The sequence below is a fragment of the Falco punctatus genome (assembly GCF_963210335.1).
Source record: "Falco punctatus genome assembly, chromosome: 3".
NCBI classification, from domain to species: domain Eukaryota; kingdom Metazoa; phylum Chordata; class Aves; order Falconiformes; family Falconidae; genus Falco; species Falco punctatus.
In genome coordinates this window covers 5,133,576-5,159,008 of record NC_137582.1, presented here as the reverse complement: position 1 = coordinate 5,159,008, position 25,433 = coordinate 5,133,576, and the positions used below count along the sequence as shown (strand labels likewise).

At 39.0% G+C, this 25,433-nt stretch overlaps 1 protein-coding gene across 11 annotated transcripts in view; it reads left to right on the top strand.

Annotated features, from left to right (window-relative positions):
• The window catches only part of TRAPPC9 (trafficking protein particle complex subunit 9), a gene marked incomplete at its 5' end in the record, with an annotated part of 509,504 nt that overhangs the window by 47,866 nt on the left and 436,205 nt on the right, over positions 1-25,433 (top strand). For all 11 annotated transcript variants that reach the window (XM_080377735.1, XM_080377732.1, XM_080377736.1 and 8 more), the window contains 3 exons: positions 4,306-4,432; positions 11,966-12,111; positions 17,569-17,654. In XM_080377735.1, the coding sequence (XP_080233861.1) occupies positions 4,306-4,432; positions 11,966-12,111; positions 17,569-17,654 (359 nt within the window). The remainder of the gene's footprint in view (positions 1-4,305; positions 4,433-11,965; positions 12,112-17,568; positions 17,655-25,433) is intronic.

Genomic DNA, 25,433 nt, shown 5'->3' with positions numbered 1-25,433 from the left:
TGTAACCGGCCAAGGCATGAAATACTGTTTGTGTGATACCATTAAATCATGGTTACTGAAGTGCTTAAAAATGTTAAGTCTATAACTGACTGTCCTGGTTTCAGCTGGGACAGAGTTAATTTTCTTCTTAGTAGCTGGTGCAGGGCTGTGTTTTGGATTTGGTCTGAGAACAACTTTGATAGGACACTGATGGTTTTAGTTGTTGCTGGGTGATGTTTATACTAAATCAAAGACTTTTCAGTTCCTTGGGCCCTGCCAGCCAGAGGGCTGGAGGGACACGGGACATTGGAAGGGGACACAGCAGGACAGGTGACCCGAACTAACCAAAGAGATATTCCATACCATATGGCATCATGCTGAGTATATAAACTGGGGGAAGAAAGAAGAGGGGGACAATCCAACATTATGGCGTTTGTCTTCCCGAGTACCCGTTACATGTGCTGGAGCCCTGCTCTCCTGGGGATGGCTGAGCTCCTGCCTGCCCATGGGGAGTGGGGAATGAATTCCTTGCTTTGCTTGTGTGTGTGGCTTTTGCTTTACCAATTAAATTGTTCTTATCTCAACCCTTGAGTTTTACATTCTTTTCTGATTCTCTCCCCACCCCTCTGGGTGAGGGGGAGTGAGCAAGCGGCTGCACAGTGCTTGGTTGCCGGCTGGGGTTAAACCACGACACTGGCCTTCTTTCCTGTCCCTGTCTGATTTTTTTCAATGGCTGGTTATTGTGATATAATATTATGTGAAACATGATTGTAAAACTATCTTTTCATTTTTTTCATTTAGTAGCTTTCCAGTCACAAATGGTTTCTAGCTGTGCAACCAAAGCTTTCTGATTTTTGTGATCTCTTACTAGAAGGTTTGAAGGAGCTTTGGGACAAAACCAATGTTCATTGTGTTAATGTGAAGTAGTTCAGGAAAACATTACCAAGAATACTGGTGGTCTTGCAGAATTTTTAGCTGTCAGAAGCAGCCCTAAGTAATGAAAACAATTTGTTGTGAAATGGGGAAATTGTACTAGGAGGCTGTACTGAATAGACTGCAAAGTTTGTGCTTGAGTGGCAGTACAGACTATGGCTCTGTTTAGCTGTTCTACTTTGTTGCAGCTGTTCTATGATCCTGATCTTGCAATAAGTCTGTAGAGAAACTGGAGCAAAAAATAATTAACGAATGTAGTTATTCCAGATGAGAAAATAACCCATCATTTCTCACTCAATAAATGAATCTCTGTAATAACTACGCAAGAGTATCCAGTAGTGTTTCCACCTGCATTGCAGGCTTTTAAAGCTGTTGAGGTGAGTTCACAGGTCAAAGGATCAAGTGCTTTCCTGCTGAGGTATACAAGCATGAAGAGGCTAGGTGGGTAAAGACCTCCCAGAGTAGCTGTTTTCCATCTCTTTTAAAAGAGAAGTACCAGTGATAAGAGTTTCAATCGCAGTCTTCTAAACGATGGGTCAGGAGACTTAGTAGTTGAATAGATCCTCCCAGGAGGTTCTTGAAATTTCTGATTGTGTCAAAATACAAAGACACCAGGCAGAGGCTAGGAGAATTCAGAGCTGTTTGAAAGTAGTACTTTGTAGCAGGTTTTTGGCACTTACAGGCTTTGCAAATTTGACTAAGTAGAGAAGTTTGTATTGTTGATTCAGAGCCAAGAGGTCAGGTGGCAGAGGTGCTCAGTCAAGGGAGAAAGGCTCCAACACTTGCTTTCAGAAGTGGCTCTCAGGCAAGATTATACAGCCCTTGCTCTTATGCATTGTGAATGCTTCTTGATATGTCCTATTGGTGTAGATTCCTTTAGCATCTCTGCTGAGGTGCAGTGCTAAATAAAAAGTAATACAGCTGCTGGCTTGGCAACAGCATGCTTTAAACTGCGTTTCATACAATGTCAGCATAGAAAAATGTCTTGTTTTAGCCTTGTCTTTGCAGAAAGCATGCTGAGCTTCTAGTGTGAAATAAAAATGTGACCCTAAAATCAATAAACAAATTATTTCTTAAGTGGCAGCATGCTTTCTTTGAATACAGTAATTGGCAGTGTTTCACACTAGGAAATAAAAGCTGGTTCTCCAGAATGACAGACCTGTGGTTTCAAGCAGAATTAAGCGCATACTGTAGTGTTGTCTTCATCATTCTTGGTAGCTGCGATGCTTTCCATCTCAGTGGTTTCTACTCGTACTATGCGCCCTTGCTTATGTAACATGGCAAATAACAACCTGAATGCTGTAGCCTGAAATTTTGTATGAAAATACACAGTCTTGAAGTACAAATCCTGGCTGTGCTATGCTCATCTGAGTGTATGTGTATGTCTAATAATGTGTGAGATGTTTCCTGCATGCACATAGAAGGTGGTGAGTGGCTCGAGACAGTTCAGTGAAGCACAGACACCAGCAAGGCAATATTTCAGTTACTTGGCATTAGTTTCAGTGAAGGTGATTAAAATCAATGTTTATTTGCTTTGAAAGAGTCATGGCCTTAGAAGCTTACAAACTAAGCTGGATTGATGTGGTCAGCACAAACATCAGTGGATGTCTGTGCCTTTCAAGGCCCAAGGTGGTGTTTTGGGCAGTGGCATGGTTTACAGGGTATGTTTCTCACAGTTTTCTCATTCCTTCCTCTCACAGCTGCTATGCAGCATTTGTTACCCTATCTTCAATATGTTATTACAGAGGTGCCACCAGCATATACCTGATAGGCCCAGCTTTGGGCAGCAGCAGGTTCGTTTTGGAGTTGGTTGGAACTGACTCTCTCTCACATGGAGCTACTCCTGGTCTCTTCTCTCAAAGGCCACCCCTACAGCACCCCTTGCTACAAAAACCTTGCTGCATAAACCAAATACACTTGTCTAAGCAGGTTTTTTTGAAAGCAGTATTTGCTGTGACTGTTCCCTTTTCTATTTTGTTTTATCATTGAGTATTTTGATCTCTGAAGTATTTTCTAGAAACAGTGTAGTTGCTGGATAGTTATTTTTATTGGTAGCACATATATGGAGGAATGTTCACTGTGCCTTAAAACCATATAGGTGTAAGATTTTTCAGCTATTTCATTCTCTCCTCTAAACATGCACTCTCAGGCTTCTTTCCATTCACAGGCTCCCCTTTGATCAGAGAAATATAACTGTGTTCAGGCCATTGTTATGGTTTAACCCCGGCTGGCAATTAAGTACCATGCAGCCGCTTGCTCACTCTCCCTTCACCCAGAGAGATGGGAAGGAGAGTTGGAATGTAAAACTAGAGGGTTGAGATAAGAGCAAATTAATAATTGAAACAGAATAAAAATGAAAGAACAATAATAACAATGATGACAATAACAGTTGTAATGAAAAAAGGAAGGGAAAGAATAAAATGCAATGCAACTGCGCACCACCTGCCAACCGATGTCCAACCAGTCCCTGAGCAATGATCCGCCCGGCCAACCCCCCAGGTACATATACCACAAGTGACATCCCAGGGTATGGCATACCTCTTTGGCTAGTTCAGGTCGGCTGGCCTGGCTGTGTCCCCTCCCAATTCTTTGTGCCCCTCCAGCCTTTTTGCTAGCAAGGCCTGAGGAACTGCAAAGTCTCACGCCAAAGCCAAAACACAGCACCGCATTAGCTCCTAAGAAGGTAATTAAGTCCATCCCCCGCTGAAACCAGGGCAGCCATGTATTTCCAGACATACATTTTTTTTTTCTGGAGAAACCATGTATACCATGTTGAAAATAGTTGTTGGATAAAATTCATAAGCGTTTATTATATGTTATTGAAGGTAACCCAGATAATGTTTGTTTGTATTTTTAAGCTAAACCAAATAAAAGTTTTCTTACCAGTTCTTATGATTTAGTAGCATAACATAGTACAATTATATTAAAAATTAGGTAATTAGTTAACACAAGGTAACACCACAAGTAATTTTTCTCTTCTTTGCCTTAATCTAATGTTTCAGAGCAGGACTTGTTCACATAACAGTTAATAACCTTAACATGCTTAAAGTCAATTGTGTTGGATATGTAGATGTACTAGATAAACTGTAGAAATTTTTATTTTGACAATGAAAAAATTAACAAAAGTAGGTATAGACTGTCACTTTAAAATTTCTGAAAAATCCAGAAAACTGTCTTGTTTGATGACTTAATTATATTTGATCCATCCATTAAGGTTTCTGGAGCATAACTCTAGGCATTGTATGCAAAAATTCGTTGGCAGTCCATTAGAGTTACTTTGTATAAATACAGAAAGACAAATAAAACTTCAAGTTATAACTTCATTTTAAACTTTTAGTGCATCTAAGTTTGAAATTGTTTTTTAATTTTATTTTAAACAAATTTATTTTCTAGAAAAGAAAGATGTAACACAGAGCCTGGAAAGCTACACAGCAAAATGCCCTGGTACAATGGAATTCATCACTCTTCCAGATGGTTTGAAGCTACCTCCTGTTCCGTTCACCAAATTGCCTATAGTTAGGTAAGACTCCAAAATACAAACTTCAATTTTTCCACAGTACCTGTCAAATTTTAAAGGATACTAGAAGGATGTAGTCTTTTCAGTTTACGTAAGTTGTTCACAATAACATGTTAAAATGTCAAAATGTCTAATTGTTTTGAGAAGATCTTTGGCAAAAATAGAGCCTTTGAGCAGAAAATACTTTCTGTGGCCTTTAGTTTCAGAAGGAGAGAGTTGTTTTGGTTTTTTTTTTTTTTTTTAAATTGTCATTCAAGAGTTTCTGATACAATTCAAGAGAAGTATTTTGAAATTGCAGCTGAGATTTAAGTGGTGGACCTTCAGTGTGATTAGGTATCTAAGTTGGATGCTGTCTCCATCATGGAGCTTGGAACTCAGCTGGAACTGATGCTTTTTTATAGCTGTTCCTTTCCAGGTGCTGCATTTTCATGCTGGCATCTTCACTGGCCTATTCTAAATCTATGTTCCTTTTTGTGCCTGTGTGCACATCGTGCAGTCAGTCCAATGAATAATACTTTGTTTTATTAAAGCCTAGCATTAAGTATTAGAGAAAACAGTCATTGGGCATCAATAATAAAAGGCTAAAATACCCCCTTTGTCAAGAAGTGGCTTTTTGAAGGAAATTTAATTGCTCTTCAGAAAAAATACGGTAGAAGTTATTGAAAGGAGTTCTCAGAGAGATTTGAGCTTTCAGTGGGATGTCATCAGACATCTCATGAGGCAAGAGTTCTAGTATCACAGACAGATAGTAAAGTGTATTACCGAAGAGTGAAAATTCTATTTATTTTCAGGTTACTTTTAGTCTCTAAAATGAAAATGAACATTTTAGTCTGACCATTTTTCTTGATACAACTAGTTTTACTACGTACTTTGTAACTTCTTAAAAAATTATTTTCCTGCCTTTACTGAAGAAAAAGACTGTGTCTGTGTGTTAAGTGAGTTCCCTGGTAAGTACACGCTGAAGGCTGATTCCCAGCTAAATACATGAGAGGCCTGTATTTCTGCTCCTGAAAGTTTTAGTCCAAATTTTAACCTAGCCTTGTTTTTTTAAGAAAGAAAAAATAAATAGTATTAAAAAAATGGAAGCTAATTAAGCAGACTTGTGTAGTCCTTTCTAATACTTGAGTTATGTGATTGTAGAGAGAAGTTAATGCAAAAGCTTCCAAGAAAACATTTTTAAGGTAAAATTGTTTTGAGAGCAAGAGTGCTGTCAGGCACTTAGTGCCTCTTGCTGATCTCTGTTCTAGGAATAATCTTAGTATTACACAGTATAAAACCAAAATTACCTTCCTTAATCTGATTGTGTATGGTATCTGTCTGCCTTGGTTGTCAAAGCTGCAGAAATGTGATGCTAAAGTTCCCTTATGAGTCTAACCCTTAACTTGTGCTAAAAAAGCAGCATTGTGTTTAGCTGTGAAGTGTTAAATCTGGAATTAGTCTCAGGAGTTTGCTTTTTGCTTAAATTTTAAACCATGCAGGAGGTGGATTGTACTGGATATATTGCATAGCGCTTTCTTACTCTTCTCCATGCTGAATACCGAAGAAAATTCAAGTCTGGAACATACGGGAATTGCCTGTTGATCCTTTTTCTTTATAGGAGTCATGCATATAGAGGCCAGGCAAAACTTTGGCAATAGACTACCAAGACTGCAATAGGAAAGGCTGTGCCTCATTTAAAATGTATTGTATGTTGAGAGAAGCAGACAAGCACATTGTATTTACTTGTTATTCCTAGACCTAGCTTTAAGAAATTGCTCACCATCCAGGTTTTTATTTCCACTATTGGCTTGTGTGAGTGTTGAAAATAGTTGCTGCTGTTTTGCTATGGGGTGAGGAACCCAACATCAACATTGTTTAACAGCGAAGAATTGCTGTTCATGCTTCTCTTCTTCTATCCCTTTCTTCTTGTCTTCTGAAAGTAAAAAAGCCATAGTGATAAAAATCTGTAATCCAACAAAATACTAGTTGTGTCGAAATATAAAGCCTCCAGTTACATATACACAGCAGACCGAGTGTATTGTACAGCTGTCCAGCTAGCTGGAAAGTAGCTGTGACACAAGACTGCAGAGCTCTTTGAGCAAAAGTCATGCTAATTTTTGAGACATAAATTATAAGGTGTGGAAATGTGGTTTTGAGCAGTGTTGAGTAACCTAAGTTTATGATTCAATCCATGCTAAAGCCCTCTAGAAACATAAACGTTTACTGATGATGATGGCTTCTATTTACTGTTGGCATTTCATGGTCTAGTAGTTTTTAATCCACTTAATGTGGGGTGCTTATTTTGGATGCAGATTTCATAATCAAAATACTGTCAAACATTGGAATGCCACAGTGAAATTGGAACATAGTTGCACTGTTACCTTTTTCTTCCCCACACCTGTAAAGTAGTAGAAACGATTTAGCTTGGCAAAATCTTTATATTCTGTTATTCATTGTGCAAGATTGACCTTGGCTGGACACCAGGTGCCTATCAAGCTGCTCTATCATTCCCCTCCTCAGCAGAACTAGGGAGGGGAAAAAAACCCTGTGGGTTAAGATAAAGGCAGTTTAATGAAGCAATAGCCAAAGGCCCACATGCAGATGCTAAGGAAAACAAAAGATGTTACTCTCTACTTTGCATCAGCAGGTGATGATGCCGGGCTTCAGTGCGTGTAGCCGTGGCTCCAGAAGACAGAAGTTGTAAATAACAAATGCCCTCCCTTCCTCGTCCTTTCTCTTAGCTTTTATACCTGAGCAGACATCATATGGTATGGAACATTCCCTCGGGCACTTTGGGTGAGCTGTCCTGGCTACGTCCCCTCCCAAGATCTTGCCCATCCCCAGCCCACTGGGGCGGGGACGTGGGGAATGTTGGAGAGCCAGCCTGGATGCTGTACGAGCCCTGCCCAGCAGTACCCAACTCCCTGGTGTGTTAACACCGCCTCTCTCACTCTCGAGGGCTGCCACGGGGCTCAGCCAGACCCAATATGCTTAAGTTAACTAGTATTTAATGTCTAGCAGTCCTTTATTTAAATATGGTGGTCTTTATAGCTGTAGTGGGTTTGCAGGGCAAGGTTTTGGTATGGGGAGGGGTTACAGGGGTGGCTTCTGTGAGTAGGCGTTGCTAGAAGCATCCCCAGTGTCCCATAGAACCAACGCAGCCGGCTGCAGGATGGCCCCGCGGCCGGCCCAGGCCGAGCCCCTCAGCGCCGGCGGCAGCGCCTCTGAGAGACCGTATTGAAGAAGCGGGAACAACCCGCACAACAACGTGCAGCGGGAGAGGAGCGGGATGTGCGGGAGCCGCGGCCCTGCAGCCCCCGGGCAGCGCCGGAGGGGCCGGAGCCGCTCCCGGCCCGGAGCAGAGATTCCCCCCCAGCCCACGGCGCCCCCGGCCCGCGGAGCCCCCGGGGGAGCGGCTCCCCCCCCGCAGCCCGGGCAGGGCCCCCCCCGGGGCAGGGGGTGCCCGCAGGGGGCTGTGACCCGCGGGCAGCGGCGCCGGGGCAGCTCCGGGCAGGGCCCGTGGCCCCGCGGGGAGGAGCCCGGGCCGGGGCCGGGCTGGGGCAGGGCCTGTGCCCCCGGGGGCGGGGGGGCTGGGGCCGGCCGGGCCGGGGGGGCTGCGCCCGCGGGGGGGACACGCTGCGGCGGGGGGGGAAGGGCTGCGGCGGGGGGAAGGGCTCCCGCTGGGGCAGGGCAGGGAGGGCTGTCTCCCGCGGGAGGGACCCCGGGCTGGGCAGGGCAGGGGGTGCGGAGCCTCCCCTGGGGGGCAGGGGCGGCGGGGGCAGCGTGTGAGGGACTGACCCAGCCCGGGCCCGGCCCTGCGCCGCTGGGGGGGGGGGGGGGGGGGAGAGCCGGGGTCTGGAGTTGAGCCTGGGGAGAAGGGAGCGGTGGCGGGAAGGCGTTGTTAAGTTTTGGGTTTCTTATTACCTTGCTCTGAATTCAGTGGTAAAAAATTCCGCTAATTTCCCCAAGGTGAGTCTGTTTTGCCCGTAATGGTAGTTGCTGTGTGGTTTCCCTGGCCTTACCCCGACCCGCGAGCTTTTAGTTAGGTTTCTCCCCCTGCCCGGCCGAGGAGGGCAGTGCCAGAGCGGCCTGGGGGGGCACCTGGCGTACGGCCAAGGTCAGCCGCCCCCCGGCAGGCTTTTTGGTGTGCATTTCATGGCCTTTAACCAGCTGCTTGGTCTATTATTGATGTGTTTTAAATATTGTCATATTATTATGTATTTTTTTTAGCCTTTGGAATTCTGGGAATTTTTTGTTTGACATTTAATGTACTGCGGTCTCCTTGATGAATTTTTATTTCTTTTAATGGAGGTTTGTAAATTAAAAGCACGTTGAATTGGAAAGCATGCCCTCACAGCATACTGTGAAATCATCATCTAGTGTTTTCTCAAATAAAATACAGAAGAATTTATTGTCTTTCTATCCTGATAGATGCACTGTTTGAATTTTCATAACTTACCTGTGTTAAAATGCTTTTTCTTACACTTAAAAGAAGAATTTTCCTCTTTACACCACTGAGTTTTTTAGTTGTCCCTGTATACTTTTCTTACTACTTTAAATATACCTGGTGCCATTTTTTTCCTACCCTCTGTTTACTTAGTAGAATGGTGTTTTTTGTTTTTTTTTTTAAATTATTTTCATTTCCCGCTAAGCAAAGGTGTTTTTAATTAACACAGTTTTTTTCCATGTAAAAGATTTTGATCTTCTGGGTAGCTAGTGAAATTATTTTGTTGTCACTCATTTGAATTCAGTTGGTCGTGGTCATGAGCTAGAAAATTTACATTATTGAAGCTTTTTGCACAAAGGAATTTAAAAATTTGCTGTGTTCTGTGTATGATCTGCGAGGGTATAGCTGTCTAATATGTAGTTGAAGAACATTCCTTCTGCTGTCGTGCACTAAGATAAAATAGCCTATCCACCAATATTGATATAGTAATGATGTATGAGCCAAAGTACTTCTCTCTTCTCTCTCTATAGAAAATAAAATTCCTTTTTTTAGGAGTTTATCAAATTTAATGGGTTTTTTTTCCTCAAATAAATACTGTTCACATATTTTGCTGTAAGTGGCATTCTAATTTGTAACAAAATTTGATCAGAAGAGGTTTTAAAATATTCAGGAATCTGTCATAGTTTATTCCTCATGCTTCTTGTTTTGTTATTCTGCAATTGATTGGAATGATGATGCTAAGTATCACCAACAGTTAATATATGGATGTGCTTTATTTCTTGTTCCAAAATACTTCTAGTGTTATTTAGTAATTTATAGGTGTGTTATATCACAGAGGTAACATGTCTGTGTAGTGTTACCCTTAGAGCTTCGTTGTTTTTAGTAGCACATTATCTTGGTTTTCTTGTATGTATGTACTTTGTTGCAATGATGATACGTTTCTGTACTGTGCTGAGAACGTGATTTTCATGTTCTCAGTAAGAGTTTATTGTTTTGAAATTTAAGTATAATTCTGTAGCTTTGGGAAATGTAAACGATGCAGAATTGTTTTCAAAATACTTAACTGCTTTACAAAATGAAGACACTTGATTTTAAGTTCTGTTTACGATCTTTACACTTGAAGGTGGCAGGTTTCTTTATTAGTGCACGTGTTGTGGTTTAACCCCAGCTGGCAACCAAGCACCACACAGCTGCTTGCTCACTGCCCCCCACCCAGAGGGATGGGAAGGAGGATCGGAAAGGAGTGTACAACTCAAGAGTTGAGATAAGAACAATTTAATTGGTAAAGCAAAAGCTGTACACGCAGGCGAAGCAAAGCAGAGCAAGGAATTCATTCCCCACTTCCCCTGGGCAGGCAGGAGCTCAGCCATCCCCAGGACAGCAGGGCTCCAGCACATGTAACGGGTACTTGGGAAGACAAACGCCATAATGCCAAATGTCCCCCCCTTCCTTTTCATTCCCCCAGTTTATATACTCAGCATGATGCCATATGGTATGGAATATCTCTTTGGTTAGTTCGGGTCACCTGTCCTGCTGTGTCCCCTTCCAATGTCCCGTGTCCCTCCAGCCCTCTGGCTGGCAGGGCCCAAGGAACTGAAAAGTCCTTGATTTGGTATAAACATCACCCAGCAACAACTAAAACAATCAGTGAGGTTATCAACACTGTTCTCACATCAGAGCCAAAACACAGCAGGGTACTAGCTACTAAGAAGAAAATTAACTCTATACCAGCTGAAACCAGGACAGCACCTGTCATAGTATTTGAAGAACTTCCTAAAACATCAGAACTTAATCATGTACTGTAACATATAAAACCTCTTTGGTTTATTATGGCATTATCAAATAATTCCGGTGAGGTAAGTTTTACTGTGGTAGGTAGGTGAAGGAAAGAGAAGAACGGTTTTTATCTTTGAACAAGTTGGGGTTTTCTAGCATTCTTGCACTTGGCCTCTTGATTGGTTTTAGAAGTCTCCTAGGGTCATAGCTAGACTCTGCTGTTTATGTCTTGCTGTATGCCTACTATATCTTTGAGTATCTTTTGCAAGTTTGCTGCTGGAAAGTTACGTAAGCATTTTATTTTATTCTTGCTTGTCTACCTCACTATGGTGGGATGCCTCTAGCAGTTAGCAAAAATGGTAGTTTTATTCTGTAGGATTTTTTTTTTTTTTACCTGATTTTCAAGTTTTAAAGAAGTTGGAGAATTAATCCATCAGTGATTGTAAAGGGGAGATTCTTTACTCTTGATGATGTTCTTAATTAAAAGCACAAATACTTCAAACTTAATAAACTGTAGCAAAATAGCTGTGATTCTGAATGATGCTTTTATACACCTTTTGTGTTTCCTTTCCTCTCTGCTTCCTGACTTCTAAGTAACGAAGGAGCCTTACAGACTTTTATAATGCTGCTGCTTTTACTGAATATCCACTAATTTATTGCTTGTTCTTATGCCCGTTACTTGGTCTTTAATTTACCATAAGCATTGGAAGGCCAGTGTTTTCACTGCATGGTATTGGAGGGGTTTAGGTTTAACTGGGATATAGTCTAATAAATTACTCATTTTCTGTCTGTTTTTAATTTCTTTTTGGCTGCTTAGCAGACCCACTCAAATTTCTAAGATGTTTTGGGCCTTCCAGAAGCAACTCTGTGCATTTAAACTGTTTGAAAATCTGTTTTATTCACCTTGGAGAAGTTCTTTATTTACGTTATCATTGTCCAATGAAATTTTATCTGGCTTTTAGTTTGGGTTTAAATTAAATATTTGGTTGTTTTCTGCACTGGACTTGTGCATCTGCTGTTCACTCTACACTTAATTTGTAAATTAATGGCTGGATTGCAAATCACCAACCTGCCTAGTTTTGGTATTGTTGGTTTCTACAGATGTTTTTCCTTTGGTATTTGTTTTCTGAGAGCTCTCTGAAACTTTGTCTTCGGTTTCCTTGGGTTGGTATTACATTTGTACTGTAGGTATTTACTTCATGCTTCCCATTTCAGGTGTTCTCATCATACCTGCTCAGAGTGTAATTTAGTAGTTACCAGTTAATTTTTAACACAACCATCTATTATAAAATAAACCAGAATGAATAAAATCTAAAATTATTTTTACTCAACAGATCTGTGAAGCTCTTGAACCTCCCAACCAGTCTCCGACCTCACAAAATGAAAAGTCTACTTGGTCAGAATGTGTCAACAAAAAGCCCCTTCATATATTCTCCAATTATTGCGCACAGCCGTGGGGAAGAACGAAATAAGAAAATAGGTGAGAATATTTTTCAGTAATTTCCATTGTTTTATGAAATTAGAAAATCTTTCTTGGTCAGGTGAAGCAAATCTGAACATTACTTTCTGTAATATGAATTAATCAGGTTTTTAGCCTAAAGTCCTGAAGGAGAAAAGCTTTGTTCTCCATGGGACAATTTCAAATTCAAAAGAGGAATAAAGTCATAGACATTTTGTCATAGACATAGAATATTGTCATAGACAATAAAATTAATTTTCAGAGGAGATAAACTAGTTTTATCTTCTTCTCAAACAAAAGCAAAATCAGGGCAAACTTTAATTCTGACACATTCTGTTCTCTGTTTAGCAGCACCCAACTCAGCCAGTTATGATGTGTGGTGTCCTGAGCTAGATGCACGGGGTTTCCCCTTTTCTGATAAGTGTATCATCCTGAACACGAAGAAACTAAGATGAATGAACTGCAGTTTCTTGGACAAAAGATGCAAATCCATAGGAATGGACTGCCTTAGTTTATCCCCCACAGAATCCTAATGGTAAAGCATTGGGATTTTAAAATGGGTTTTCAGTTTATCTCTTTCAGGAGAACAAAAATGCATCTAGCTGATATCCTGTTATGACTGGACTCAAAGTTAGAATAGCTTACTGTCTGATTAATCTGTTTTTCTTAAAGACAGTTCAGCAAAAATCAAAAAAGCCCTGTAAACAATGTTTGGAATACTGGTATTTTTCTGCTAGAGGATTATTTCATCTATTAAAAAGCTGTTCAGTGCAGTAATTGTGCCACTGGAAATAGATTACAAGGCTTGTTTAAAATCCTGGATTAAGTTGCAAATATTGGTAGTCCGTTTTGTATGCTTTTGTGCATACCACATGCATGATAATTTTTAACATAAGCATTAGTGTCAGCACAAAAAAGTCTTGTGTGCCTATGGGGTAGAACTGTAAAAAAAATTCAGTAAAGAAATTTGCAGAATGTTGTTTATCTTAACTTGGCTCCTTAAGTCACTGATTTTAGTACTGTGTAATCACCAAAAATAAAAGGAATAGTAGAGAAACAATACTTTGAAATGTCATCAAGGTTTGTTAGATTTTCTGTATTGTGCTTTGAATTACAAAATACTAAACATTTAGCAGGTTATTGTCAGTAGTGGCTACAACTAATTCTTCAAATAAGTAGTTCAGGAACAAGCTAGGGCAGAAACTTTGGAGTAGGACAGGCATGTGTGTTCCTCAACACCTGAACTTTCTGTCCCCTGCTCCCTGCCTCCGTCAAGCATGAATGTCTATGAGAGAGGTGGGGAAAGCTTTCCGTTTCCTGTATTCTCTGTTTCTTGTTACTGATAGCATATTTGTATTGCAGTGTATTGCATTGGTCTCTGAGACTTCTCCTTTTTTGTGCCTCTCCTTTTTCACCCTTCTGGCAGTCCTCTTTCATCTACTTTTAAAATGAATTTTCTCCAGTGGTGTAGCAGACACTTGGCTTGTCCCATCAGGATTGTGCCTGGCCTGCAGAGCCATACTCGGAGACTCTCTCAGTATGGTTTCTTTGTTCTAACATGTGGGGCCACAGCTGCCTTCAACACCATCTTCTAGGTTAGATGTTGGACTTAATGTGCCTATGCTGTGGGCCCCGATTATGATTAAGATGAATATCCCTCACCTTGAGAAGAACATGCACATTTTCTAATTTGTTTTATGATGATGTGTATTTTCAATAAATAGTTGAAACGTGAAGAATTAGGAGATATGCAGAGGTATGAATTATTATTTGGCAGTTTGGATGGACATGGATTAGTGCTACTTTGCTGCAGTACTACTTCGATTTGAAAAGGTAAAGGATAAATTAAAAAAAAAAGATAAAAATTAAGTAAAGGGTAAGAAATATTAAAAATATAGATGTGGGAAGATCTTAAAGTGCTTTCTCATTAAGGAACTATTTGGAAAATAGCTTATATTATTTCTCTTAATTTGCTTAAAAATTGATCACAATTAGGTTTGCAACATTTAATCTCTTGGGTATACCTAGTCATGTTGGACTTGGCAGTACTAGGTTAATGATTGGACTTGATTTAAAGGTCTTCTCCAACTTAAATGATTCTATGATTTTATGGGTTTTTTTCATTTAATTATAGCCTTACTGCTGATCTTGTCAAACAGTTGTATTATGCAGTATTCCTGTTCCTTGATGGATACTAAAGGAACCTGCATTTGTTGAAACACATTTGTTTGTGCTGTGTGTACCATAGGAGTTTTATATTATACAGAAAAGTTTCTCCTTTTGGGTTTTTATTTATCCTAAGGAGATGTCTGAACGGCTTCTGATCCTGTAAAACGTTTGTCTTTTGAAGTATATGCACAGTGCATTCACTTTTAAAAGCCTCTAATGTTTCATGCAAGGTTTCGCAAACAAAAGAATATACAAAATAAAAAGCAGATACTTCCCTTGAAAGAAGCTGAGAAATTTAATAAACTTTGAAACTAATGAGAACATTTTAATGACAGGTATTTAACTTTAATTAAAACCAATGACAATAACAAATGAACTATGTTTTTCTTACATGGAAATATGTAAGCCATATTTAGGTTAAATTATTGTTAGAGCAAAGAAAATCAAGTAGTGCTGACAAAACAAAGGGAAACAAAACACTTAGAAAGTCTTGAGGAAACATTTTCAGCTTTCAGGTTGATTGGAAACAATAAATGGGGTAATTATATTCTGGTAAAATTGCTTTAACAGAACGCTAGTCATAAGAAAAGTACTGATTTTTGACAGAGTGTTTTTTTGTTTTAAAATGCTGATAGCACGAATGTATAATATAGTTTCGTTAGTAAATCTGGCAACTAATGTCATACCTATATTAGATGATATAAAAATAGCAGTTTACCTAGGACCATATAAACTAATTTTATGTTTCCTTTCAAAAGCTTTTACCCCAAGGAAGCAACTCTGTAGCATTGCCCTGGCATCTTTTACATGGGGCAGCTAGACCTTTTGGAAAGGAAACCGGAGGTTTGGTGATGGCAGGGACTAGTAATGTTTTCCTGTGGAATAAGGAGACTATATATAGGAGTTTTTTAACTACTTTTTTTCCTTGACCCCCTGCAAATAAATCATAGAATCCTAGAACAGAACAGGTTGGAAGGGACCTTGAAAAGATCCTCTGGTCCAACATTTCATGGGAAGGGGAGCCTAGATGAGATTATCTAACACCCTGTCCAGTCACATCTTGAAAAGCTCCAATGATGTGGACTCCAACATGTCCCTGGGGAGGTTGTTCCTGCAAATGGTTGTGCTCATTGTTAAAAATTTCCTTCTTACATTTGTGATGAAACCTCTCCTGGTATAACTTGTACCCCTTACCATGTGCCTTCTCCATGTGGTTCCTTGTGGAAAGAGAGCCTCTGCCTTTCCCACACATGGCCCAAGGTTGGGTGCCCAGAAACCCCCTCAGGCACCTGGTGGGGGTCTCACAAGCCTGACACTCCTCTCAGCACATGGCAGCAGCTGCTTGTGCTGCTGGCATTGGCTTCTCCTGGTTGCGGTACTATTGTAAGGGGTAGTTCAGGGAGTATTCTACACTGAGGAAGGGAACATATCTGTAAAAATTAAAAAATGAGCGTAGAATCCTTTCTTTTTGGAAGGGAAGACATATTAAAGCATCAGACAAATCAATAGTTTGTGTTTGTTTAGATTTAGCACTTAGATGAAATCCGGTTTCCGAAATGTTTTTCTGGTCACCGACATTTTCAAAACCACTTTTTACTGGTTACATTGAAAGTATTTTCAGAAAAGACATTCCAATCTTGTGGTAGTTCTTACAATACGAAAATCAATTTAGAAGGATTGAAGCACCTACTTTGGCTACTATGAGTGCCTGTGTTGGTACAGTTAACCGTAACGAGGCTTCAGTGCTTAGATACCTTTGAAGCTCTGTACAGTACTTCTTCAGAGGAGTAATTCATTGTGTTGGGGACTGCAGAATGTGTAAGACGCCACGGACTGATAAGCAATTAAATAAAAAGAAATTTACAGAGCATTTCATACAGTTGCACTTTTGAATGTTTTATTTTAATCAACAGTTTTGCTTTTCAGGTTTCATAGTAATATAACCTGTTACTGTCTCTGAATGTATGTTTTTAATTTCGACTGGCATTAATTAGAGTTAAAACATTTGCATTAAGTACATCTCCCTTGAGCTCTCTAATATTGCTTGCAAAATGTAATCAGATAGTAAATGATTGTGAAAGTACAATTAGAGTACAGATGGCTTCAACTGTGAATTAGAGTCTTAATAATACTGGTTTTTTTACGGGACGCTTTCTAATAGCCTAGTAAAAAGGTGTTAGTAATGTATGTTAAAATTATTGACTTAACTAGTAAAAGTTAATCCATGTATGTTATGGATTATCTTCTGTTTTATTTGACTAATACAGTTAAATGACTTGTTGTTTATTTGGACTGGAGGTCCTCAGCTTGTGTGGAGAATCTTGACACGTTCAGTTTTAAGTCTGAACGTTGGGTGCATGTGGTTAACTGAGACATTTAGAAGGTAGACTGAATCTTGTGGGCTGAAAAGTCTGTGAAGTGCTGATGTAAATATTTCTGCATTGAACAGTACCTCAGAATGTGTGTTGCTGCTGCTGACCTCACTTCCATAAACTTCTAATTTTCTAAAATTTAAAACCCCCAAACAATAAAACCCAAACACCAAAATTTTAAATTTGACAGGGTGAAATGTCTTTAAAGTTGAACCTCTGTTTCTTGTAGCGAGATATAAACTGGAAGGACATCATACTACCTGACCTGTTTTCGTTCATGGTCTTCCCTGAGTGTTTTCACAAGTTACCTGATAATTTGTGTTATTGCTTAAGTCTCCATTCTGTGAACCTCAAAAAAAAATCTGTATCTATAAGACCTAGTGTCATCTCCCCTTCCCACAGCATCTCCCAAACTACTTACTGTTTCCCAAAGAAAACTAGTAGGAGGAAACTGAGGTGGCATCTTGCCGGTGAGCAGTTGTTTCCCTCTTAATTTAGAAAGATTTTTTATTTACTCCCTATCATCAGCTGTGTCTATATGAAGACTTGTTTCTGTTATTTTTAACTTCCTTCTTTCTGTTATGCTCATGCCTTGTCTGGTTGCTTCTTATCTGAGACTTACATATCCAAAGTGAGGTGCACTCTGTACCTGACTCCAAGTATGTAAGCCTTTAAGTGTTAAACATTAAGGATGTCTTTAAGTACTGTTTTGAATTGATGCCTGAGTTAATTTTGCCAGTAGTAATGAATGCTTCTGGTCCTTTAGCCCATTGCTTTGCCTGGGATTTATAGCTTGTGTCCCACAGTGCACTTGAATAGGACTTGGGCTGCAAGACCATAAAGATAATATAGCAGTCTGACAGCTGAGCTGATGCTACTTTTATATAATGCTATGATTAGGTAATTTCTGCATTAATTCTATAATTATTTCATGTAGACTTCCAGTGGGTCCAGGGAGATGTATGTGAAGTTCAGTTGATGGTGTACAACCCTATGCCTTTTGAGCTCCGCGTAGAAAACATGGTATGTATCTTTATAAATCTTCCCCTTCTATTATTTTTCTGAAAAAAATCTCATTTGGACTTTGAAATAAGGTTTTCTATAAATCAAAAGTTAAAAAAAATGGTTTAACCCAATAAAACCTCAGTTTAATAGTGCAGTACTGTCAGTTTTCTCATTTGTTGGTGATGAGGTATTGGAATGAAAATCTCTGCCACTCAGTGTTTAAATGCTTTACGGTTAGACATGTACCTTCCTGCATTGACTAGAACTCATGCTACGTAATTTACATATACTGGTTTTCAAGTAATAATTATATCCCCAAACCCCAGATAATTGCTACTGTAATTTAAAAAAACCTGCATTCATCTCAGCTTTTCAAATTCCCAGTTTGACAACATTTTTAAAAATCTGAGGAATTAAAATAGTTCTGAGAAGCTTTGGTTTTTTTAATAGCAGCTTCCGCTCACACATCTGCTGTTCCCAATGATATATGTTATTTGAAAACAATGTATGATAAAATGATCAGGAGGGAGGAAAAAAAGACTAGAATACCAGAGAAGAGTGTTAGGTTAGAAGCATCAAGCCCAAACCCTCTACTGCTTCAGTCAACTGCTTGCAGTGTATCCTGAAAGAAAGTAAATTGGTTTTTTTCCTCTTTTTATGCCAACTAACAGGATTTTTTTTGTTGTTGTGACCCATTGAAGGGTTAAAATCCTCTAACTACCAAACCAACTTAATCTCCACTCAGTCCTAACCCAGTGTTGTCATTTATGTTAAACATTTTTACCTTCAATATTGCTTTAAAAAATTAATCCCGTCTCTTAAAGCCCATTGTTCTCTTAGGCTAAATGAATCAGTGCATATTTATATGCTCAGGTTTTTTGTTTGTTTTTATATTGATAGGTCTACTGCAGTGGCTAGTCAAACAATCTGACCTAAATTACTGATGATATGCCACAGTAATACAGTGTTTTTCCATGGGAAATGAATATGCCCAAAGATTGTGCTTACAGCATTATAAAATTCGTTCTTGGAAGCTAATAAATAACCTGGTTTCTTCAGCAGCATTTTCTCTTTAACTCTCACAGTATTCCAAATTATTAGAAGTGAATAGAAAAAGTAATTGTAAAGCTGTGCGTTAGAAAGGACTTTATATAGGAATTAATTTATACAAGAACATTTTGATTTGTGGTCTAATTTGTATTGTGTAAGCAGTGATGTAATTGTATATTAAAAAACCTGGGTTTGGATAATTTCTTAATGAGGAAATTTCTTATGAGTGCTTACATGCACTTAAGAACTGAGAATACAGTTATTTGCATAGATGTGCACTTAAGAATTGAGAATAAAGTTATTTGCATAGATGTACACTCCATCGATTCCCTCAGCAAATTAATTGTAGGAACATGAATATTTCTTTTTACTGTTAGTGTGATAAAGTTCTATCTTTGAATTAATACTAAATTTCAGTTTCATTGGTAAGCATAAGAGGAAGCAGGCATGCAAACTAGATACAAATAATTGAAGTGATTAACGTAATTCTTTAGTCAGTGTTCCATGAAGAGTGCTTTGTGGAATTCTGCTGTGTGCTAATGTCATCTCATTGGTAGGAATTAGTTGATTTTGCTTGATTTGTCTGTGGTATCAAGACACTAGCCACCAAGTTAAGGAAAGTAATTTTCCCCTTTGATTTGGCATTTGGGAGACAATGTCTTTAGAACTAGGGCCAGTTTTGAGCTCCCTGTGTAACAGAAATACTGACATACTGGTATTAGTCCAGCAGCATTGCAAGATGATTGGCAGGCTGGAGCGTATGGCAGATGAGGGCAGGGTCAAAGATCCGCATCTGTTCAGTTTGTAGAAGAGAAGAATACTTGGGTATTCCTATTGCTTTCCTCAATCCCCAGATGGGAAGGTGCAGTGAAAATGGAGCCAGACTCTTCCCAGAGGTGCCCAGCATAAGGGTGAGAGTCAATGAACACACTGCAGCACTGGAAGACTTTCCAAATAATAATAAAAAAAAAATTCCCTTTTTGCAATCATGAGGATAATTCATGCACTGGAACTGGTTGCCCAGAGGGAATGTGGTTTCTTCATCTTTAGAAATCTTCAAAACTTGAGTGTATAGGACAGTGAAACCCCTAAACTACCCTCAGTGGGTGCTGTTTTGAGCAGTGGGCTGGGCAAGAGGGCTTCTGGCATTTCCCTCCAGCCAACATTGTTCTAATTTTCCAGTCACATCTGTGAGCTTTCTAGAATATGGGAATAGTTATTACTTTATCACCAGAAGAAGCTCTTTTGTTTTTATTTTAATAATTCAAAGTGGTGTTTAATATTTTAAAATGTTTTGGTTTGTTATTAGCATGTACTCATGCCTGCAGTCCCCATGCCCCCTTGTTTGATTCTTCATCATGTATCACATTCTTTCATATTATTTAGTCTCATAGAATAGTTTTCATAGCAGGCGTATCTTTTTCTGTCATTTAGTGGTATTTTCAGCTTGTTTATCCCACAACTGTTTTCCATCTGTATGACTCAGCACCTTACCTTTGCTGTATGACTACTTGATCGAGCTTGTTTCCAGTGACTGGCTGTTCTTTCAGTTCTCCATGGCTTGAGTTCCTTTGTTCTTTATCCTTTTAATGGTTCACCATTCAGCAACACGTTAACTGTCCTGAAATCTGTAGTCTTATTCCTTTTTTTCTAATTTTCCCCTTTCCCTCGTCTTACAATTTATGATTTGTTGTCTGCTAGCTTACTTGTTTCACGTTAAATGAATGCTGGAAGTATTGATCCAAACTTTCTAATGTGTCTTCTTGTTTGGTATGGCTGAAAGTTGTGGTGGTAAACAACTTGGTATTGAGCACAAGCTGTTGAATAGAACAATTCCCTTCCATTGAAAGGCTTCTTTAGCTTTTTTCATTGTTGGAAGTATTGATGCTAAGTACATGTAGTTTAATTAAGGTGTGCTTAAGTAAAAGAAATTGAATTTTTAGACTTGACGCGAGATTGTGAATGCAAGACTTCGGTCAGTGTTGCTCAGATGGTAAGCCCTGTACTGTCTGAAAAGTTGATTTTTTTGTTGTTGTTTTACTTTATTATTCTCAAAGTTCTTTGCCTGTCTTTGTTCTTGCTGTTTATTCCTTGTCATGCATATTCATAATTTGGGATGCTATGTAGATATCTGATCTTCATTTGTGTCCCGTTTCCGTGTTACTTTTCTTGTCTTGTTCTATTGTATGCTTTTGTTTTGTCCATATAATTAGAAGGCTGATCTATTGAAAGGTGGAATAGCGTTTGTAAAATGACAAATGGAAGTGTTTAATCATGGAATATGGAAGTGATTAGGTCCAACAACTGTGTGTTTCAGTCAGTAAAGCAAACTAGGGGAGATCATAGCGGTGATCAGAGGAAATGGTTTAATAAAATCTAGCAGGTACCTTAAATCAACAGAGTGAGAGACACACAAAAATGAGCCTAATTAGCTTTGATGCAATGCATTAGACTGAATAGTTTTGTTACCCTGGTGGTGGAGCCCAGGTTAACAGGAGATGTGATGTTCAGCTGTAAGTAAGTGTACATACATACCGCTTTTTCTCCCATGAATATTGATTTCTGTATAGACTTGTTCAGGTATGTGAATGATAGCCTCTACATCTTTTGCAGTTTTACTAAGCCTTTTTTTCTGTCCAGGTAAAAATGACCTTCAGATTTCAGGCCTTCAAAAAAATCCTGGGAAATCTTTGATGGATTTATTTTGTATATTGGGACAAATGTTTAAAGCAGTAAATCATGGTACAGTCTAATGAGTTCTACCGTTAAAATAAAATGCATGTGAAGATGCACTGCAAACTGTGTTGCCCCCTAAGATTTCAACTACTTTTTCCTTTGTTTCTCAAACTTGAAAAATAAGTTTACCTTATTAAAAGCACCCCCCCCCCCCCAAAAAAAAAAAAAAGCCCCAACAAAACCACAACCAAAAACCAACCCCCAAAAACCCTGAGAAGTTTTTAGGCAATGTTATTTGAGTGAAAGCTTTTTTTTCTACACTTATTGTAGAAAATATAGCTGTGGCTCTAAGAAGGCTACAATATATACAGAGCAGTGTGAACTGCATTTAATAAATTAATACTGTTAAACTAAAAATTACAACCCCAAAACACGTGGATAATGTAATTTATAGTATTAAATCATTATTCAAGAAGAAAGCCTTGGTTTTGTAGTTCTCTGTAGGAGTGTGTAGTTATTTGCAGATGATTTAAGTGTAGTATTTTGATTAATGATGCTATAAGAATGGCTGGGGTTTTTTTTCATAAACTGCAAAACTATACCATTAGCCCAGAGCTCTATTTTGATGTGTAAAAATACCATCTAAAATTTTGATAATTTTTTATGTATAATCAGTCTCGTAACTTCGCTTATTATCATTTAAATTGTTTCCATGAACTGCTCTTTAGTGCGTTCACATCTTCGTACTGTTTCTGCCATCTTGAGAGAATATTTACTTACTGATACACTACATTTATTTGAAGCTATATTTGGCAAGACTGTATACAAAAAAGGTGAAGGAGGAGGAGTATAAAAACGGTTGTGTTTGGTGTTTTCTAGGTCTGCCTAAAAGAACCTTGTTAGAAATAGTAGGGGGAAAATTTTCTTTTAAATGAATATTGGTGATTTTTGTGTGAAGTATTAGGTAACAATATACAAAGTATGTGTAGCAGGAAAACTAACTTTGAGGGCAGTGTTACTTTAGAAAAAGAATGATTGCCTTTCAGGATTTGTAAGTAAAGCCTAAAAAAAGCAGTTACATACGTGTTTTTAACAGCATCCCTGAACGCTACCATTTACGTATGAGTTGTTTCTCTAAAACTGAATCGAGGTTTGAAGTGATGTGTGATAATAGCATGCATGTATTCACTCTAAGACAATTTAAATTGTTTTATAAGAATACAAGGAAATGTAAAATTGTGGGTTTTTTTTGTGTGATTCATATATTCCCTGGAGGAAACGTTGTGTACCGGTACACTTTTCCTGTGAGGCCAGAAAGAGCAGTGACTACTAAAGATTACTAAATATTGTTACTTGAAATAATGTATAAGACTCTAGAGAGAAGAAATCTAACATAATACAACATAAATATTTTTTTTAATTTGTTTATTTTGTTTTGTTTAGGTAAAGGATAGGACAGTACTTCAGCCTTGATTTTCACTATTAAACTAAAAACTTTTTAGGCACCAGAGGGCAATGTTGGGCAAATATTGCTGAATTGTGCTATTCAACAAATAGCTGATATTGAAAATGTCTTTCAGACATTCTAGATATGTCATGTCTTTTAAAACTTACTTGTGTGGGTTATGTTTTAAGGGTAAGTATCTTGATTTCAATTCATATCTGGAACTCCAAAGCCTAGTTGAGGTTTATATTGTTTTTTTTCGATTTTGATGACTTTTTATGCTTTCTTTATATCTTTACTTCTAAAAACTTAAGTTTTACTGAAAAGTAAAACTCTCATAATGAGAGAAACAAATGTTGTATTCTCCTTTGTGTGGTAACACACTTGAGGCTCTTCAATTTCTAGTCCAGTCATGGTATGTGCAGGTGTTTTGGCATTTGCATTGTATTTGTTCTCTAGAAAAATCTTTTTGTTTTCATGGGTTTTGTTGTTAGAGAGTAGGCTGAGAATGCAATCGTAATGCATTACAAGAAAAATTGTGCTGAGGACTTTGCTTTAGCAGTTACTTGTGATCAACAATGCTATTTTTGTGATCAGCATGATCCAAGGGTGTCATTTTAATATAATTTCAGGGGTTAGGGAAGAATGTACACTGTACATACCAATTCCCCCCACCCCCACCCCCCTCCGCGGTTATTAAACCATTTTAATACTAGCAATTTCTCATAATAGTAACTCTTCCATCTTGTCCATAAGGATGTGCATATTTGGGGTGATTGTACTCCAGATACATTCATGTACCTTTTTGTCTGTTACTGCCTGTATTTATCTTGATTTTTCTCTGAATTTTGTCTGCTCTGAACATACTCAATTTAAAACCTTTGGTGAGGAAGGTGCTCTTCTCTGACAGCTGGGTTGTAATCATTGTTTTTCCTGAACCTTGACCATTAGCCTTTAAAAATATTACCATATTACCATTGATGTATTTAATTTTTCTGAGTTCGTTTCCCTATTGTGATCTTTTAGTTTCTCCAGGATTACTTGGCCGTGATCCATTCCAAGCCTCAATTCCCTGCAATGAGGGAGCTCATAGGTGTCATAGATTGAAACTGCGGCTGGGCAGTGAGGTTTTTGGTTGGCAACTTTGGGGTAGTATGGCAGCTTGTATATGTGCATGTATGGCCACTTCAGATGTGATTCTTGAGACTGTGCTGCTTTATGGTCTGCCTTGAGGTTATTTTTTCCTTTACAGAACCCTGAAAGGCTTTCAGGGCAGTGCCTTCCCACACATCCCCTCAATCCAACTTGATCATGGAGGATGCCTAATTGCTGGGTTGGGATACTGATTCATATGAAGTAAGAACACAAAATTGGTTATACTGCAGGAAGTGAAAGGGATGTATAAATGTATGTCCTGACATGCAGCTTGAGTAAAAATATGAAGTGGAGAAGTAAGAACATGAGAGAAGGCTGTATTTACTCATTGCTTCCCTCTACCCCTTGCCCTAAGGAAAACTGGGCTAAGTAGGACCATGTTTTAACAAAGAACTTCCCATATTTCAGAGAAGTGACCTGACTGTAGTTTTGCAATGGCATTGTAATTTCTTAGCATTTTGTATATATTTATAGGCACTTGTTACACTGGCTGGTTTGGGGACTTAGCTAGGAATGGAAAAAATAATGATGTGTATGAATTACTACAAGACAAGTTCAGTGTAGTATTATGAGAAAGCTTGAACTGGAAAGGCTTTCCAGTTTAACCGCTGCGTTAATGTCTCGGATGGAGTGACACACCTCACTCATAAGGGGGAAGTACCAATATGTTTATTGTTATAAAATAGCGATTTAACAAAGCTTGATAGGAAATGTGACAGTGGTTTAACAAGATCTGGTGGCAAGGTGCACTTGAGTAATTGCTGCACAGAGGACAGGGTCAGACAAAACTGTCAGGGAGACCCTCCCGGTGAGTCATGAGTTCAGAAAGGACCCGCTTGCCTTCTCAACTCCTTCTCAGGGGAGAGTTTAGCTGTAGCTGGATCCAGACTTAGTCTCAGACTTGGTCAATGGTTTATGTCTAAAGGATTATATGTGCACAATCTATCCTTTGTACCACTTAGCTAAGATTTCAAAGTTTAGCATGCTGTTAATCACTTACCAACGACCTGTTGCAGCAAGGAATCTCTTACCCTCGAGGAGTAACTTTGAGAGGTGCCCCTACTCAAGGGGAGATCCTGGTGTGCAGCCTGCTGCCATGCAGGAGAGCTCGCCAGGCCCTGAGCTGTCCACTATTGATGGAGTAAGATGATTGATTGATAGTCATATTTGCATACTGACTACAGAAGTTAGTTTCTTTCAAACTGGGCTTAAGTTGGACCTTGGCCAGCAGTGTTAGGGGGTATATTGCTCAAATTAAACTTTGCCTATCGTGTCATTATCCACTTCGAGCCAGACACAGCCAGCATGACCAGATGCAGCCATTTTGACCGCCACAGGTGGTTATCACTTGGAGCGTTGTCACAGAAACAAAGGTCAGCATGGGGGCGGGAGCACACCACCACAATTGAGTTACCTAATCCCTTAGAGAATACCACTGAGGGAAATTCCCAAACTTCCTAGATAAACATGCT